General features: G+C 45.5%; 1 protein-coding gene across 4 annotated transcripts in view; it reads right to left on the reverse strand.

Annotated features, from left to right (window-relative positions):
• The window catches only part of LOC115502257 (zinc finger protein 418-like), a 98298-nt gene extending 94991 nt beyond the window's left edge, over positions 1–3307 (reverse strand). For 2 of the 4 annotated variants that reach the window (XM_030297450.1, XM_030297449.1), the window contains exons 1-2: positions 713–1022; positions 480–606 (exon numbers count right to left, since the gene is read on the reverse strand). In XM_030297450.1, the coding sequence (XP_030153310.1) occupies positions 480–606; positions 713–862 (277 nt within the window). In that variant the 5' untranslated portion in view covers positions 863–1022. The other 2 variants (XM_030297453.1, XR_003965028.1) reach the window with 2 other exon arrangements.
• Positions 3308–14850: the final 11543 nt, after the last annotated feature.

The following is a 14850-nucleotide window of genomic DNA, read 5'->3' on the forward strand; positions in this document are numbered from 1 at the left end:
CTCACGGACCGCGAGATCGTGACCTGGCTGAAGTCGGACGCTTAACCGACTGCGCCACCCAGGCGCCCCTGCAATTTTTGGCACAGGCAGGCACAAGTACACATCACCGAAGGGAAGAGATCAAAACCTGGGCCACAGAAATGGTATAGGTCTGGATACACTGACCCAGCCAAGGAGAGGGCCAGCAAGGTGCAATCTGTCAGCTTTAATTAATGACTACTGCCCAAATCTTACCGTATGAGGGTTCAGCACAGAGGGCACTGGGCTGCAAGGAAAGAGAAATGGGCATATGGACAACCCAGACCCAGCAACAAATGCAACCACCAAAAAAGCAGGTAAAGCAGGCAAGTCCCACATCCACACCTGAGAAGGAAAAAGCATCACCGGGGGAATGGAAGGAGGAAGAGGGGGTAGGCGGAAGAGAGGTAAATGAGAATAGAGAGCCCAGTCCAGGTCACTGGGGAGGATGAGGGCCTTACCCAGGGAGGATATAAGTGTAAAGTTCTCCAGCATCACGTCATGGTACAGCCGTCTCTGAGCCTCATCAAGAAGTCTCCATTCCTTCCAGGAGAAGTAGATGGCAATGTCCTCAAAGGTCACACCACCCTGTCATGAAACGGACAGATGGCACCATGAACATTCTCTCTCGGAGAACCCACAATCTAAACCCTGACACATACACCCCATTCTCCCCAGCCACGCCAGCTCCTACCTCAGAATAAATACCAGGTCCTGGTGTCATTAATGCCACCGTCTCCTCACCATCCCACCAATCACTGTGTTCGGTCCTCAGCAATAACAGGCAGGGGTGCGTAGATGCAATCTGCGGGGGCCAATCTGGGTTTGGCCCCCCAAGCGCCATCCTTTCTGCCTGGAAATTCCCGTGGAGTCTCCCCGAATGTGCCCTCAAACACAGACAATTATGGACCCACCTCGACCAGTCAGTCTCCAGTCCCAGGGCCCTGAGACCCTAAGCTCACAATCACACTCACACTCCCTCTCCAAGTGAACATGACCCTGTAGTCTGCATCTCCCTCACACCTTCAGACCCCACAGTTGCGCCCCCACAGCTTCCTGCCCCACACCAAAGGATGCCCCTTGACTCACACTGGGACCTGTCACATGACACCCAAAGGATGTGTGACAAATCCAAACAGGTTCCACGACAACCCCAGCACTCTCATGCATCCCACCACAGGGAAAGCCTCAAATGCGGCCGAGGAGTCCCCCTCGCCTGCCGGGGATCCTGGCTTCAGGGACACACACCCACAGCCACGTGGCCGTTTCAGATACTCCCAGTCCCTCTAATACTTCTGTGCTGCCCGTGCTGTCCCTCCAACAGTCACAACCCTCCACTCTGCACTGAACCTTTGTGAAAAGCCCAGCCCTAAAGGTCTCCCTGCCAGGCACAGAGACGCACAAGTGACCACACTGGCCCCACACCTTATCCATCAGCAAGACTGTGAAACGGCCCGGACACCAGAAAAGCGCACCACAAAGTTCTGGTGAAGCCCTACACCACTGAACAAAGGGCAGCCCCGACTCCCTGTCACCTCGCCGCAATTGCTCCTAGGTGTCCTCAGCCATCTCTTGTCCCATCATGCCATGGAAGCCTTACCCACCCATCCATCTGCCACATCTTTCTCTCTCCTTCGCCTGTGCCCGCACTGCCCAGCAGCCCCAACCAGGCGCTGAGCCAGGGAACCACTCTTCAGCACACCTCACTAAGGCCCTCTGACCTACTAATAGCATTGCCCCCCTAGTCTGCACCCCCTCCTCAATGTGATCCAAACCTCCGCCGGGGCCACACAACTGCCGTCACTTTTCAAAGTTTCCATCCTGAAACCTGCCCCGCTTTCCCGGGTTTTCCTGTCCCGCTGCCCACTGGATGACGTCACTCACGCCTCTCTGAACATCTAAGACTTAACGACGTCCAAGCAACCTGGGAGATCTCCAAGGACAATCAACCTACTGCCACCTTCCGTCCAGCTGATGGGAGCGTCCACCCCTTCCGCTGCTAGGACCGCTGAAAATTAATAACGGGAAACCTCACTAAAAGGGAGTCGGGAGGACGCAGCTGGGGGAGCTCTCACGCACTACCGCCATGATCAGTGCACACCCCACAGGACCACACACTTGAACTTGGGGACTGGGAAACTACCTCCTCTACTAGCCCAGACGGGAAAAGGCAGGCTTTCGGGACCACCCCACCCACAGCTCAGCCAACCGGAAGCCACTATACTTTCAATTCCCAGTTTACTCTCAGGGACTTGTAGATTTTAACAGCCTTCCCAACTTAGCCCCTTCCCCTTTAAAAACGCCTACCTCTCTCGTGTCCTGCAGACTGGCCTACCGTTGAGCCTCAGCTTGCTTGTTCCAGACTGCGGTGCTCTTTCGTTCTCAAAGAAACTCAGTTTTGCCCGTCAAATAACTGGCAGATTATACTCCAAAGGACCAAAGCCCCCAGGCATCCCGGGACCCCTCCCTTTCTCCTGTCACCTGCAACACCCCAAATTTGCCTTGGCCCTTCTCGAACCCGGGGCCAAAATTCAACCGCTTCTCGGACATCCACGGTGACCGTTCTGGCCCGTCAACGATGACACACACTGGCGCAGGCACCCCCTCCTGCGCTCCCTGCCCCCTCTGCCCCCCACCCCTGCAATCTGTCCTCTCCGCAGCCAGATTGGGCCTATCTATTTACACCTGGGTTACACCGCCTGGCACACCGCCAGCACGGATGGACTGCTCAGGCAGCCAGGTGACAGGCCTCACGGGCGCCGCTGCACCTTGCGTCGCTGAAACAACCGAGACCTGCCGTGCCCCGCTGGTGGCGCAGGCCCCCTGCAGCCCTGCACCAGCCGGCCCCTCCCCTGCAGCCCGTTCGTTCCCGCACCCCGTCACGCCGGCTCAGACGCGGGGACCCCGCCCGCGAGCGCCTCCTCGGCCCGGACACCGGGACCTGGGCCGCAGGGACGCGAGCAGGCGCCCCGCGCTCGGGCCTGGAGGGTCAGGGGCGGGGCGGGTGGACCTGGGGGCCGCGCGTTTACCTCAGCCGGGTTCCTAGGCGCTGCCGCCGCCATCGGACTCTGTGGGAGAACTGACACTCGAGCCCGCGGTCCCAGTTCCGGCCCCGGCGGGGAGCAGCCCGAGTGGCGTCAGCGAGTCGTTATCCCCAGTCTATGCGGCGGGGACGTCGCCTCCCCTCGCGCTTTGTCAGTTTGTCACCTCGTCCCCGAAAGTCCGCTCCGGAACCTTAGAGGTTGAGCCGACCTGAGGAAAGGCCAGAAGTCGTCCGAGGGGTGAGGCCGGAAGTCCCGCCCCCAGCGGCTGCGCACGCCTAGAAATCCCTTTCCTGTTCCCTTGTTGGCTCCTCGCTCTGTCCTCTGTGTCCGGTGCCTTCCGGGTACCTTAGCTCCCGGCGCAGTAGTTGCCACCAGAAGTAGGTTTTGCGCCCTGGAGCTTTGGACACGCCGCACCCCGAGGGTTAGTGGAAAGTGCTGCTCCTACCCACGGGGAACTGCTTTGCACATTGTTAAAGACAGAGAAGAGCCCTAACTTCACACTCCATGAAGCTCAATCAGCTTCCAAAGGAGAAAATTATTATTTTATATGCTCCCACGACCTCTTCCTGAGGTAAAGGACACATCATTAAAATGTGTCCATCGCTTCAGAAATCAAAGGAGTGTACACAGCTGGAAAGATGTTGCTCTTCAAACACTTGCACCGTGAAGCGTTAGAGTCAGTTTTGTAATTGGTTAGGAACAATAGAAAAGTTTCTTTAAAAAACAAAAATTCAGCCCAGTACATTTTAACGGTCTTTTGCCTTTATTCGTTGATTCGTGAATTGGGCAGCATCACATCTAGCAAGTAGTGGGAAGCTCCAAAGGGCTACAGAAAGGGAAAGGTTTTTTGGTGTTGGTTTGTGTTGTTTTGTTTTTTTTTTTTTTTTTTTTTTGTTTTTGTTTTTAAGAAAAGCTTTTTAAAGGTAGGACAAAAATATCATAAACAGAAAAAAAGGGTTGTCAGTTGAGGTCATCTTAATTGGGGGACAAATGGGTCTTATTAGAGAAATACCTCATCTTCCTTTGGGTGATGGAGTGGACCCATCCATGTAGCTGATTACCTTTTTAGTGCTGACCACAAAATTCCTCAGTGGCCAGTGGAAACTAAATTTCTGGGGGTGGTTGAAAGTACAATGAGTTTAGGTATTATGCCCAGGTTTGGTGACATGACCTAGCAGAAGGGACTCCATCTGGGGCCTGTGGTTTACTTTGTCACACTCCATACATGTCTGTGACAGGGAAGAAGGAAGATGGATGGCAAGCCACCCTGAGTTAGGTGGACAATGAGGAGGTCAGCCTCTGGTTCCACACAAACCTTCACTTGCCTGTATAGTGATTGTGTCCCATCTACTGAGGAACACCTTTATCCATATATTTCTTACTCCATATTCTCAGATATACCCAATTCCTTATAGGAGTTTGACATCAATCTCAGAGAGCAACTTAACTGATGCTATATTTGGTACCGAATACGTGTTGCCATTTCCATTTGGAGCATGTGTGCAAAGGGAGAATCTGAACCCAATGATCTCATCTCCTCGCTGGGAAATGATTCTCATTTCTGCAGGTACTGGCAGTAGGAACTGAAATTATCGTAGAAAATCAGATGTGAAATGCCCATTTCAAAAAGCAGTTCATAACATTTATCTAGTGGTTTAAAGACAGTAACAGAAATACCTAAGGGCAAACCCACATCCCATATTCCTACATATCAGTAAAGACCAAAAAACAGTAGAATTCACAGAACTTTTCTTTTTTAAATGTTTATTTATTTTTGAGAATACAGCCAGGTGAGGGATAGAGAACGGGGGGGGGGGGGGGGGGGGGAGGCGGTGGTCAGGGGATCTGAAGCAGGCTCTGTCCTGACAGCAGTGAGTGCAGTGTGGTGGTGGAACTCAGGGATCGCAAAACCATGACCTGGGCTGAAGTTGGACACTCTAACAAGTGAGCCTTGGAACTCACATAAATATTAGAAGAAGGCTCTAAGTAGTCTGAGAAAGGATACAATGAAACAGAGCATGTGGCTGTGCCAGACCAATGTGCTTGGTCTTTGTGAGACTTTTATCTGCAAAATGTGAAATTTTCATTTCTGCAAACATTGAGCAATACTTTCCAGCTTAAAAATAAACAGCCAGTTATTTTACTAGCAAACTGAGTTTATTTAGGAATAACAGAGGAATTTTAACTGGCAAGTGTCCACAGGCAAGTGTCAAGAGACACAGGTAAAGTCAGTTTTTATGAGGTTTTAGGAGGATATTGGGGAGTGCTGATTTCAATGAAAGTTCACTGAGGAACAACAGTGTGAGGTTGTGGCAGATATTCAGTGGCTGCATGCCTTCATTAGTGTGTCCTTGGTGGGGCAAGGAAAGACCATCCTTCTTTTTATTAAAGGCAGGAGACTAAATTCCTACCCAGAATGCATTCTCCTTTGTCAATATAAAAATTATATTCCTTGGGAATGCAAGCTGGTGCAGCCACTCTGGAAAACAGTATGGAGGTTCCTCAAAAAACTAAAAATAGAACTACCCTACAAATCAGGAATTGCACTATTAGGTATTTATCCAAGGGACACAGGTATGCTGTTTCGAAGGAACACATGCACCACAATGTTTATAGCAGCACTATCAACAATAGCCAAAGTATGGAAAGAGCCCAAATGTCCATTGATGGATGAATGGATAAAGAAAATGTGGTATATATATACAATGGAGTATTACTCGGCAATCAGAAAGGAATGGAATCTTGCCATTTGCAACTACGTGGGAAGAACTGGAGGGTTTTATGCTAAGTGAAATTAGTCAGAGAAAGACAAATAGTATATGACTTCACTCATATGAGGACTTTAAGAGACAAAACAGATGAACATAAGGGAAGGGAATCAAAAATAATATAAAAACAGGGAGGGGGACAAAACATAAGACACTCATAAATATGGAGAACAAACAGAGGGTTACTGGAGGGGGAGTGGGCTAAATGGGTAAGGGGCACTAAGGAATCTACTCCTGAGATCATTGTTGAACTATATGTTAACTAATTTGTATGTAAATTTAAAAAATAAAAGAAAATAAATTATATTCCTTCCTCCTGCAGATTATGTCCTACAAGCCCAAGAGCTCCCTCATTTCAGCCTCCTGACTCCATTTTTAAAGGAGATTTCCTTTACTAATTTTCACACTACTTTGAAGAGAGACTTAAGGAGGACATTTAGGGTACCTGGAATAGTTTAAATGGGAAAGAACTTGAAATGTCATGTTTAGGGTCACCTGGGTGGGTCAGTTAGTTAAGCTTCAGACTTCTGATTTCAGCTCAGGTCATGATCTGAGGGTTCATGAGATTGAGCCCCACGTTGGACTCTGCACTGACAGTGCAAAGGCTGCTTGGGATTCTCTTTCTCCCTCTATCTCTGCCCTGCTTGCTCTGTGTCTCTCAAAATAAATCAACTTTAAAAATTGTCATGTTTATTCACTGTCTTAACAAATTTGCATTGTGCACATACTGACCTTTCAGGAACTTTTGGTAGATTCACGAGAGAAATGGAGAGAGAAGACAAGCAGTCCCATATTCATGTGGCTTTTATTATGTTCAAGGAAAACACAGGAAACATGAAAGCAGAAATACTGTTATATTGTACGTTAGAATGTGGCAGGTGCAATGACAAAAAGGAGAGGTGATTTTGTGAGAAGAGGGGATTGGATGTAATATTACATTGTGTAGTGAGGAAGCCCTTTTTTTAAGTTTATTTATTTTGAGAGAGAGAAAGAGTTGAGGAGGGGCAGAGAGAGAGAGGGAGAGAGAATCCCAAGCAGGCTCTGCATTGACAGACTTGGGTCTCAAACCCACGAACTGTGAGATCATGACCTGAGCCAAAATCAACAGCTAGATGCCCACTGGACTGAGCCACCTGGGCACACTATGCAAGGAAGCTCTTTTTAATAACAGCACTACTGAGCAAGGATGAGTCATGTGGGTTTTATTTATTTTTTTTTTAGTTCTTTTAAAAGATAAAGTTGAGGTGGTTTTGGAGTGGTGGTGAGGGTCCAGAACGAATGGCCAAGAAAGAATTCTTGAGACCTCTTTGTTGCAAAAAGGTGATTTTATGAAAGCATAGGGACAGGGCCTTTGGGCAGAAAGAGCTGCACTGGGGTTGTGAGGAGTGACTGGTTATGTACTATGGAGCTGGGGGAGGTAAAGGCAAAAGGGAGGTTTCCAGAAGGACTTTCATATTCTAAAGAAGACGCATAAGTTATGAGAGGCCTAGCTATTGTCAAGCTAAGGTTGTTTTTTCCTCATGAAGGCATTAACATTAAGACAGTAGGGAGTTCCTGTAGGAATGTTTTACTCTGCCTGTCTCAAGTCTTTGTCAATGGGTGCAGGTTATAAAGAAATTTAATTTTATTTGCCATTTCCTTCCTTCCTTGTTTTTGTTCCCCACATCACTATGAAAGGGAGGGTGATGTTGGGGCTCCAGGAAACTGAGTATATGGGTTTCTGGAGGCTGGACTATTGATAAGATTGCCTTTTTCTTGTAATTGACTAAGACATTTGTAAACTGATGAAGACTTGCATCCTGCATAACTATCATCTCTGTCAGTTAGCCATTTGTTTTCTCCTTCTCTTAGCTTATGACAGTCAGGAATGCCTGAGTAATGTCACATATATCCCAATGAGGTTGGCTGGTTGGCAGGTTGCTGGCTTGTGGTTCGCCCTCTACTTGCCTTTGGCTCCCTCACCAAATTGATGAACATCAAAATTTTGAAGACCATATTTGAGCAAACAGCAAATACATTTGGGCAGCATCAAACCAAACTCAGGGGAAAGGCTTTTTTAGACAAAAGTGGAAAGCAAAGCAAAGAAGTTACATGATTCGCTATAGCTTAAGGAATTGCCTTATTTGGGAAAGCCTAGTTAGCTGTTTGTGATTGGGTGTTTCGATTGGGTGTTCTTAGGTTTGGATTTCTTATCCTAGCAGCCCTCCTTGTCCCCCACACCAGGTAGGATATGTGTGACATTCCTCAGGCACTCCTGCCTACCCAGGGACAAAGGAAAGGAAAGAAGACAAATGGTTAAACTGATCGAGTCTCCATCAGTTTACAAATATCTTAGTAAATATTGTAGTATTGTGGGGAACAAAGGCAAAAAGGAAATGGTGGATAAAAGCAAATTTCCTTATAACCTACAGCCTATTGACAAATACTTGAGGCTTGCAGAATAAAATGTTTCTCCAGGAACTCCTTATTGTCTTAATGCTTTGCTAGAGGGAAAAACAATCTTAGCTTGACAATAACTAGGCCTCCAGTAATCTGTGAGTCTTTAGCATATGAAAGTCTCTTTGGAAACTTCCCTTTTGATTTTCCCCCCCCCCCCCAAAAAAAAACTGCAAAGTACATAACCAGTCATTTACACAACCCCGGTGCAGCTCTTCCTGCCCATGGGTCCTGTCCCCATGCTTTATAAAATCACATTTTTGCACCAAAGAGGTCTTCAAGAATTCTTTCTTGGTCGTCAGCTCTGGACCCCACGAACCCCACCATCACCCCAAAACCTCATCATATGGCGTCCAATGTGTGGGGCTATGAGTCTTTTCAACTGGACTCTGAGCTTCGGTGCAAACTTGGTGAGTACTTTCTCTTTTCTTCCTTTACTCTCATTTCGAGGGCCTTTCAAGGAGTATGGTCTTATTGGAACATTTTCTTGTCAATTGTTCAGGCTGCAATCCTCTAGCCCATGGCTACTCTACATGGAGGAGAAAGCCTGACTTTTGGCTAGAAGTTAGTACCTTGGCCAGAATAGTAATAAGACCCAGAAACTTGACGCCCTCTCTTTATTCCTGTCTTTATAAAAAGTTGTATGTCTTGGGCACAGGACAGCCACCCAAGTCACCAAGATGGTTGCCAATCTTAAGACTCCAGTATAAGGTTTCCTCCTCATTGGTCTAACATGACCCCCTCCACATCCCTGGTCTAGCCACTTCTGGCAGGGGGACCTGCACCGGGACCCGGCCAAAGCCAGTACCCAATTGAATTAAAACCCAACCAGGGACCATTTCCTAGGAAGTTGGCTATAAAAACTATATGTGTTGGAATGTCGCTTAGATCATGATGGATTTCTGTCTTTACTGTTTTTGGTCAATGGCCTCTACTACTACTTAAATTACAAAATTGAGTAATTTCTCCATGTAACATTTTCCCAATATTTTCCATGGGTTAAAAACAGTGGTTTCTTGGGGGTGCCTGGGTGGCTCAGTTGGTTGAGCGTCCAACTTCGGCTCAGGTCATGATCTTGCGGTTGATGAGTTTGAGCCCCGCGTTGGATCTGTGCTGACAGATCAGAGCCTGGAGCCTGCTTCTGATTCTGTGTCTCTCTCTCTCTCTCTCTGCCCCTCACCTGCTCGTGCTCGGTCTCTCTCTGTCTCAAAAATATAACCATTAAAAAATTAAAAAACAAACAAACAAACAAACAAACAGTGGTTTCTTGGCCTTCTCAGCAAGGCAAACTTGGTCCATATACCGGCACCCATTTGTAGCCAGGGTGCAATGGGAAAGCGGGGGGGGGGGGGGAGATGCTACCATCCATTTTTCAGCTGTCTTGTTTGGCTGGTTGGTCATCACAGTGACTTCATTTGAGGGATGTCTCAGTTCGTTTTGACACCAGGAACCTCTGACATATACGGTGCATGAAACACCACCTGGGCATCAGGGGGGATCTTCGTGGTAATGGACCTTCTCTACTTTTCTCTCTCTAGGAGCCTGGGAGCTTCTCTTCCATCCCTAAGGACTCTCCCTTGGGATGCCTTTTTAATTCATTGAAAACAATTTGGATTGCAAGATTTAGGAAAGGACTGATGTCCTGTAACACTGCAAGGCCTTAGTAGAATCTAACAGATCTCTTCTGCAGGCAATAGGGAAAATCGACAGAGGTACCCTAGGTCCAGGTCTTCATGGCTCTAAATCAGGACCCAGACCAAAAGGCCTCTTGCAGAATGTGTTTTACCAAATGTGTTTGGCTACTAAACTCCCTCCTGACAAATTGGATGTCTAAACAGGCCTCCTCCTGCTAGAACTCAGTTGCTGGAGGAAACACAGGCCATCCCTAATGAAAGGGTCACTGACTCTCTCTGTTCCTCCTCGTAATAGATGTGAAGGCCTCTCCCTCAATTATTTCCCAGGTTAATGGCTATAATTGAAACTAACTGTGGTTAGTCTACCTTGGGACAGGGACTTTAAGGAATATTCCCAAGTAGCTGCTGAAACTCCATTTGTTTCAGGGAAATTCTCTGTCTTCTCCGGCCTGATATGGACTGCCTAATTCCAATAGTTGGTGGGGGGCAGGGGAGAGAGAGGGCGAGAGAGAGACAGATAGACAGAAATGGCATCTGTTGCTCTGTCCAAGGTGACAAGGTTCAGGACTGGGAATTCCCTTTGTCTACCTTCTGCTGGCAACTCGCTTCTTCCTTCCCCTCCCCCTCTTCCTCTTTCTGCACCATCTTGGGTACGGCCTGCAAAACTGGTTCCTATACCATCCTCAGTGCCTCAGGCACCATCAACTCCTCCTCCCACCCTCAAAGTCAGAGAAGAAGAGCATCCCCCACCCATGGAATACCCACTTCAGATTTTCCCACCAGTGTTCCAGGTTAAAAAATGGACAATGGGGAAAAATTTGTCTTAACTGGACCCAAGTGAAACATATTTGGTAAACTAATTTAAATTCTTTGGTTTAATTAAGATAGACCTGTATTTATAGTTATCAGCATTAAATATGGAACTCATCTATCTAGGCTTGCTGAAGGTCAAGTAAACTCATATTATCTCTGTTGGAATTTGTTAGCAAAATATGACTTAAAATATTGGTTAATTTTGTCTGCCCCAAAGTTTTCATGGGTAATTGTTAAGATAGCTTTCAAAGTCTTTGGTAATCTGAAACTTTAAAGTTTCTCTCACACACATTAAATGCGATTGAAATCATTGGATATCTAATGAGATAAAATACTAAAGCACTGATTACTAAACATAGGTTTATGCTTCGACTTACTGCAGAAAAACTAAGGCTATTGGATCTGTTGGTAAACATGCTTTGTGCTTAACTGGTTTATAAATTTGTCATCTAAAGAATTCTGGTGTAACAGGTTACAGTTGGTTACTGTTTTCACTGGAGACTAAGGTTTCTGAATTAAAATTCTGCAGAATGTAGTTAAGACTAACAGATATAAGAAAAGCAACTCTGTATGGAAAATGGAAATACAGTTTTGTTGAAGGTAAAAGAAAGTAATTTTGTCCTAAATGAGATTGGTTGTTTGCAAAGAAACGGCTTGGGACAAAATCTGAAGGCGAAGGAAAGTTGTAGGTCTGTGAAGGGAAATCTTTGGAAAGGAATTTTATGGTGGTCAGAATGGACTAAGGTTGAAATGGATGGATTTTAAAAGTACACTGGTATTAGATTAAAATTCTGCTTTTTTCTCGGTTCAAAAGACAAAGTTTTCTTGGACTGTTGATCTGCTGTTAAGAATAATGTAAACAATAGCTTTTTCTCTCTTGTCCGCCAGGAAAACCAAAGCTTTATGTTTTGTCTTTATCAGGTCTTTGATTACTTAAAGTTAAAACTTGTCAATGTTAAGCCAGCAAAGTTTTGCTAACAACTATATAACCCTACATATTTGCCTTTGGAATCTCTTATTGCCACCTTGGTTAAACAAATAAGATTTGTAATGATCTGTAACCCTATTTAGGATATGTTTTATAACTTTGTAAGGTTTTAACAAACTTCCCAGGATTTAAATTGTAAATGAAGTCCTTTTGACCATTCAGACTTATTTGGTATGTTTAAGTTACTTGGAAAAGCTCTCCCAAATAATGGTAAACCTTAGTTGTATTGCATAAGTAAATGCTATAAATGCTCAAATACATATGCAACTCCTAAAATTTTAATATGTTTCGGTAATAAGGTAATCACCTGATATTCTGATCATAAAATGTTATGTGTCACAGAAATCACTGAATTTCCCTGTCAATTGCATATAAGGAACTCTCATAAGATCTTTAGCAATGTCCATTTCTGAGATTGTGTCATTTATAATTGTTCTCATTCTCAAAACATATTTCATCTTCAAGAAGATTCATAAAAAGGACTTTTAGGACAAACACAGGTATTTGACATCTTTAAAAATCCTAAAACTAAAATGGGTAAGAATTTCCAGAATGAAAAAGCTGCATTCAAACTGAACAAGAATTAGGAACATGGGACTAAATGAACTGAGAGGAAGATTATAGTTTTGTGATTCTTGTTGGAAATATTGTTGGATCTCTAATATTTGCTCACCCAGATTAAGGAAACTTTCTCTTAAGATATCTATGACATACAGGAATGTGATAAAGTATTCATTTGTCAACAAACTATAGTATTGAACTTTTCTCTCTACCTAAACCCTCTGAAATTCACAAACTCAGTGAGTGTTCTTTCTCCATGGCAATCATACTTACTTGCATAAGTTCAATAAGAATATGTTCACCTTGGGGCGCCTGGGTGGCGCAGTCGGTTAAGTGTCCGACTTCAGCCAGGTCACGATCTCGCGGTCCGTGACTTCGAGCCCCGCGTCAGGCTCTGGGCTGATGGCTCAGAGCCTGGAGCCTGCTTCCGATTCTGTGTCTCCCTCTCTCTCTGCCCCTCCCCCGTTCATGCTCTGTCTCTCTCTGTCCCAAAAATAAATAAACGTTAAAAAAAAAATTTTTTTTTAAAGAATATGTTCACCTTGTAACAGGATGCCATTGGAAATACTGGTTATTTTACCAAGGCTTTGACTGGAATGTCATATTTGAGAGACATGCATAGACTCAGATATGACCACACAGCTCTAAGGAACTAAGGTTTGAAAGAGCAGACCTAGGCCGGCCGACTCCATTTTGTGTGTTCTGTGTCCTCCATCTTGTTCTGTATCCTCCATTTTGTTCTGTGTCCTCCATCTTGTTCTGTGTCCTCCATCTTGAGTGACTATGTCCCCGATATGGCCCCCTTTCCAGGAAAACCGCAGAAAGAAATTACTGCTCAAAACTCAGACCACGCCTCCTCCCCTTGAGTAACTTCCCTCTCACCCAAACTTCCCATTCAAACCACGTCTGGTGACCTGCGCAACAGGACTCTGACCCTTCCTCAGCCAATCGGCTAAGGCCATGACCATTACCCCACCAACCACCCCTAGATCCCTATAAAACCTTTATGCTTTTGAACTCGCACTCTCTCTCCGGCATCTCACCACTGCGTCAGTGCAGGTGGGGGATTGAACTCGAGCTAGCTCGAATAAAGGCTCTTTGCTTTTGCATTGGACTTGGCTCCCTGGTTGTCTTTGGGGATCACGAATTCTGGGCATAACAGGTTCACTTTAAGAAACATGGAGGCATAAATCCCCTTGGAAATGTTAGCCTGATACCTTGCTTACAGAGTTCCCAGCAGCCTTACCAGGTGAGTAAAGAATGTCACTTCCTGACAGGTGCAGGAACCTCAGGATATCTTGGGGACCGTGTGAGGAGGAATTTGCATAATTCTACAGGTATTGCAGGACTGTCTGATGGCAAGTACTTGTCTTGGCTTCTGGTCTTGAGAGCCTACTAAAAGTTCAATCTGGAGATTCCTTACAAAAGTTTCCAGCAAAGCAAACTTTAAAAGATTTACATGATAGGGGCGCCTGGGTGGCTCAGTCGGTTAAGCATCCAACTTCAGCTCAGGTCACGATCTCGTGGTCTGCGAGTTCAAGCCCCGTGTTGGGCTCTGGGCTGATGGCTCAGAGCCTGGAGCCTGCCTCCGATTCTGTGTCTCCCTCTCTCTCTGCCCCTCCCCTGTTCATGCTCTGTCTCTCTCTGTCTCAAAAATAAATAAACGTTAAAAAAAATTTTTTTTAAACAAAAAAAAAAGATCTACATGATAAATTGCTGTTCTTGCTGAGCTTATGTAAATAATTAGGCCAAGTTTGTTAAAACTTGACTTGGTCTACAAATGAATTAATCTTGATTTGGCTATCCCTGGAAATGAGGGTTCTTAGAAAAACTATGTTTCAATAATGCACCTTTATGGATGTTAAACTTTAGTTTTCATTGTCTTTAAACGTTATTTGCCTAAACTAGACAACTTGAGGTAAACTTCAGAAAAATTGTCACAATGGCACAGGTGTGGACAATTTTTTGCTTCTTGTTCTGTGGGGGTAATAATAAGACCCCATGGGCATATGATTATTTAAACAACTGGAGGGGCGCCTGGGTGGCGCAGTCGGTTAAGCGTCCGACTTCAGCCAGGTCACGATCTCGCGGTCCGTGAGTTCGAGCCCCGCGTCAGGCTCTGGGCTGATGGCTCAGAGCCTGGAGCCTGTTTCCGATTCTGTGTCTCCCTCTCTCTCTGCCCCTCCCCCGTTCATGCTCTGTCTCTCTCTGTCCCAAAAATAAATAAACGTTGAAAAAAAAAATTAAAAAAAAAAAAAAAAAAACAACTGGAAAGTGGGATGGATTCCCCCAACAATTGTATGTAAAGACTTTTATCACTGTAAGCCTATCAATAGATAAGGACTATAGTACTTCATTAAATTATTCACTTGAGGCAGGGTTAATTCATTCATAAATCTCTAAGTGAATATGCAAACCATATCCTCCCTAAACCTGATCTGACAGCTAATAGAAACCCATACCATTTACACCCAAAGACCTGGTTTAGTAAAAAGATTCAAAGTCTAATACAGCAGCAGATCTAACTCCAGAATGGAAGGGCCCCTATGGGGTCATACTGAGTACTCCCACTGCAGTAAATTAGAGGG

This window comes from Lynx canadensis, chromosome E2 (assembly GCF_007474595.2).
Source record: "Lynx canadensis isolate LIC74 chromosome E2, mLynCan4.pri.v2, whole genome shotgun sequence".
In the NCBI taxonomy this organism is placed as follows: Eukaryota; Metazoa; Chordata; class Mammalia; order Carnivora; family Felidae; genus Lynx; species Lynx canadensis.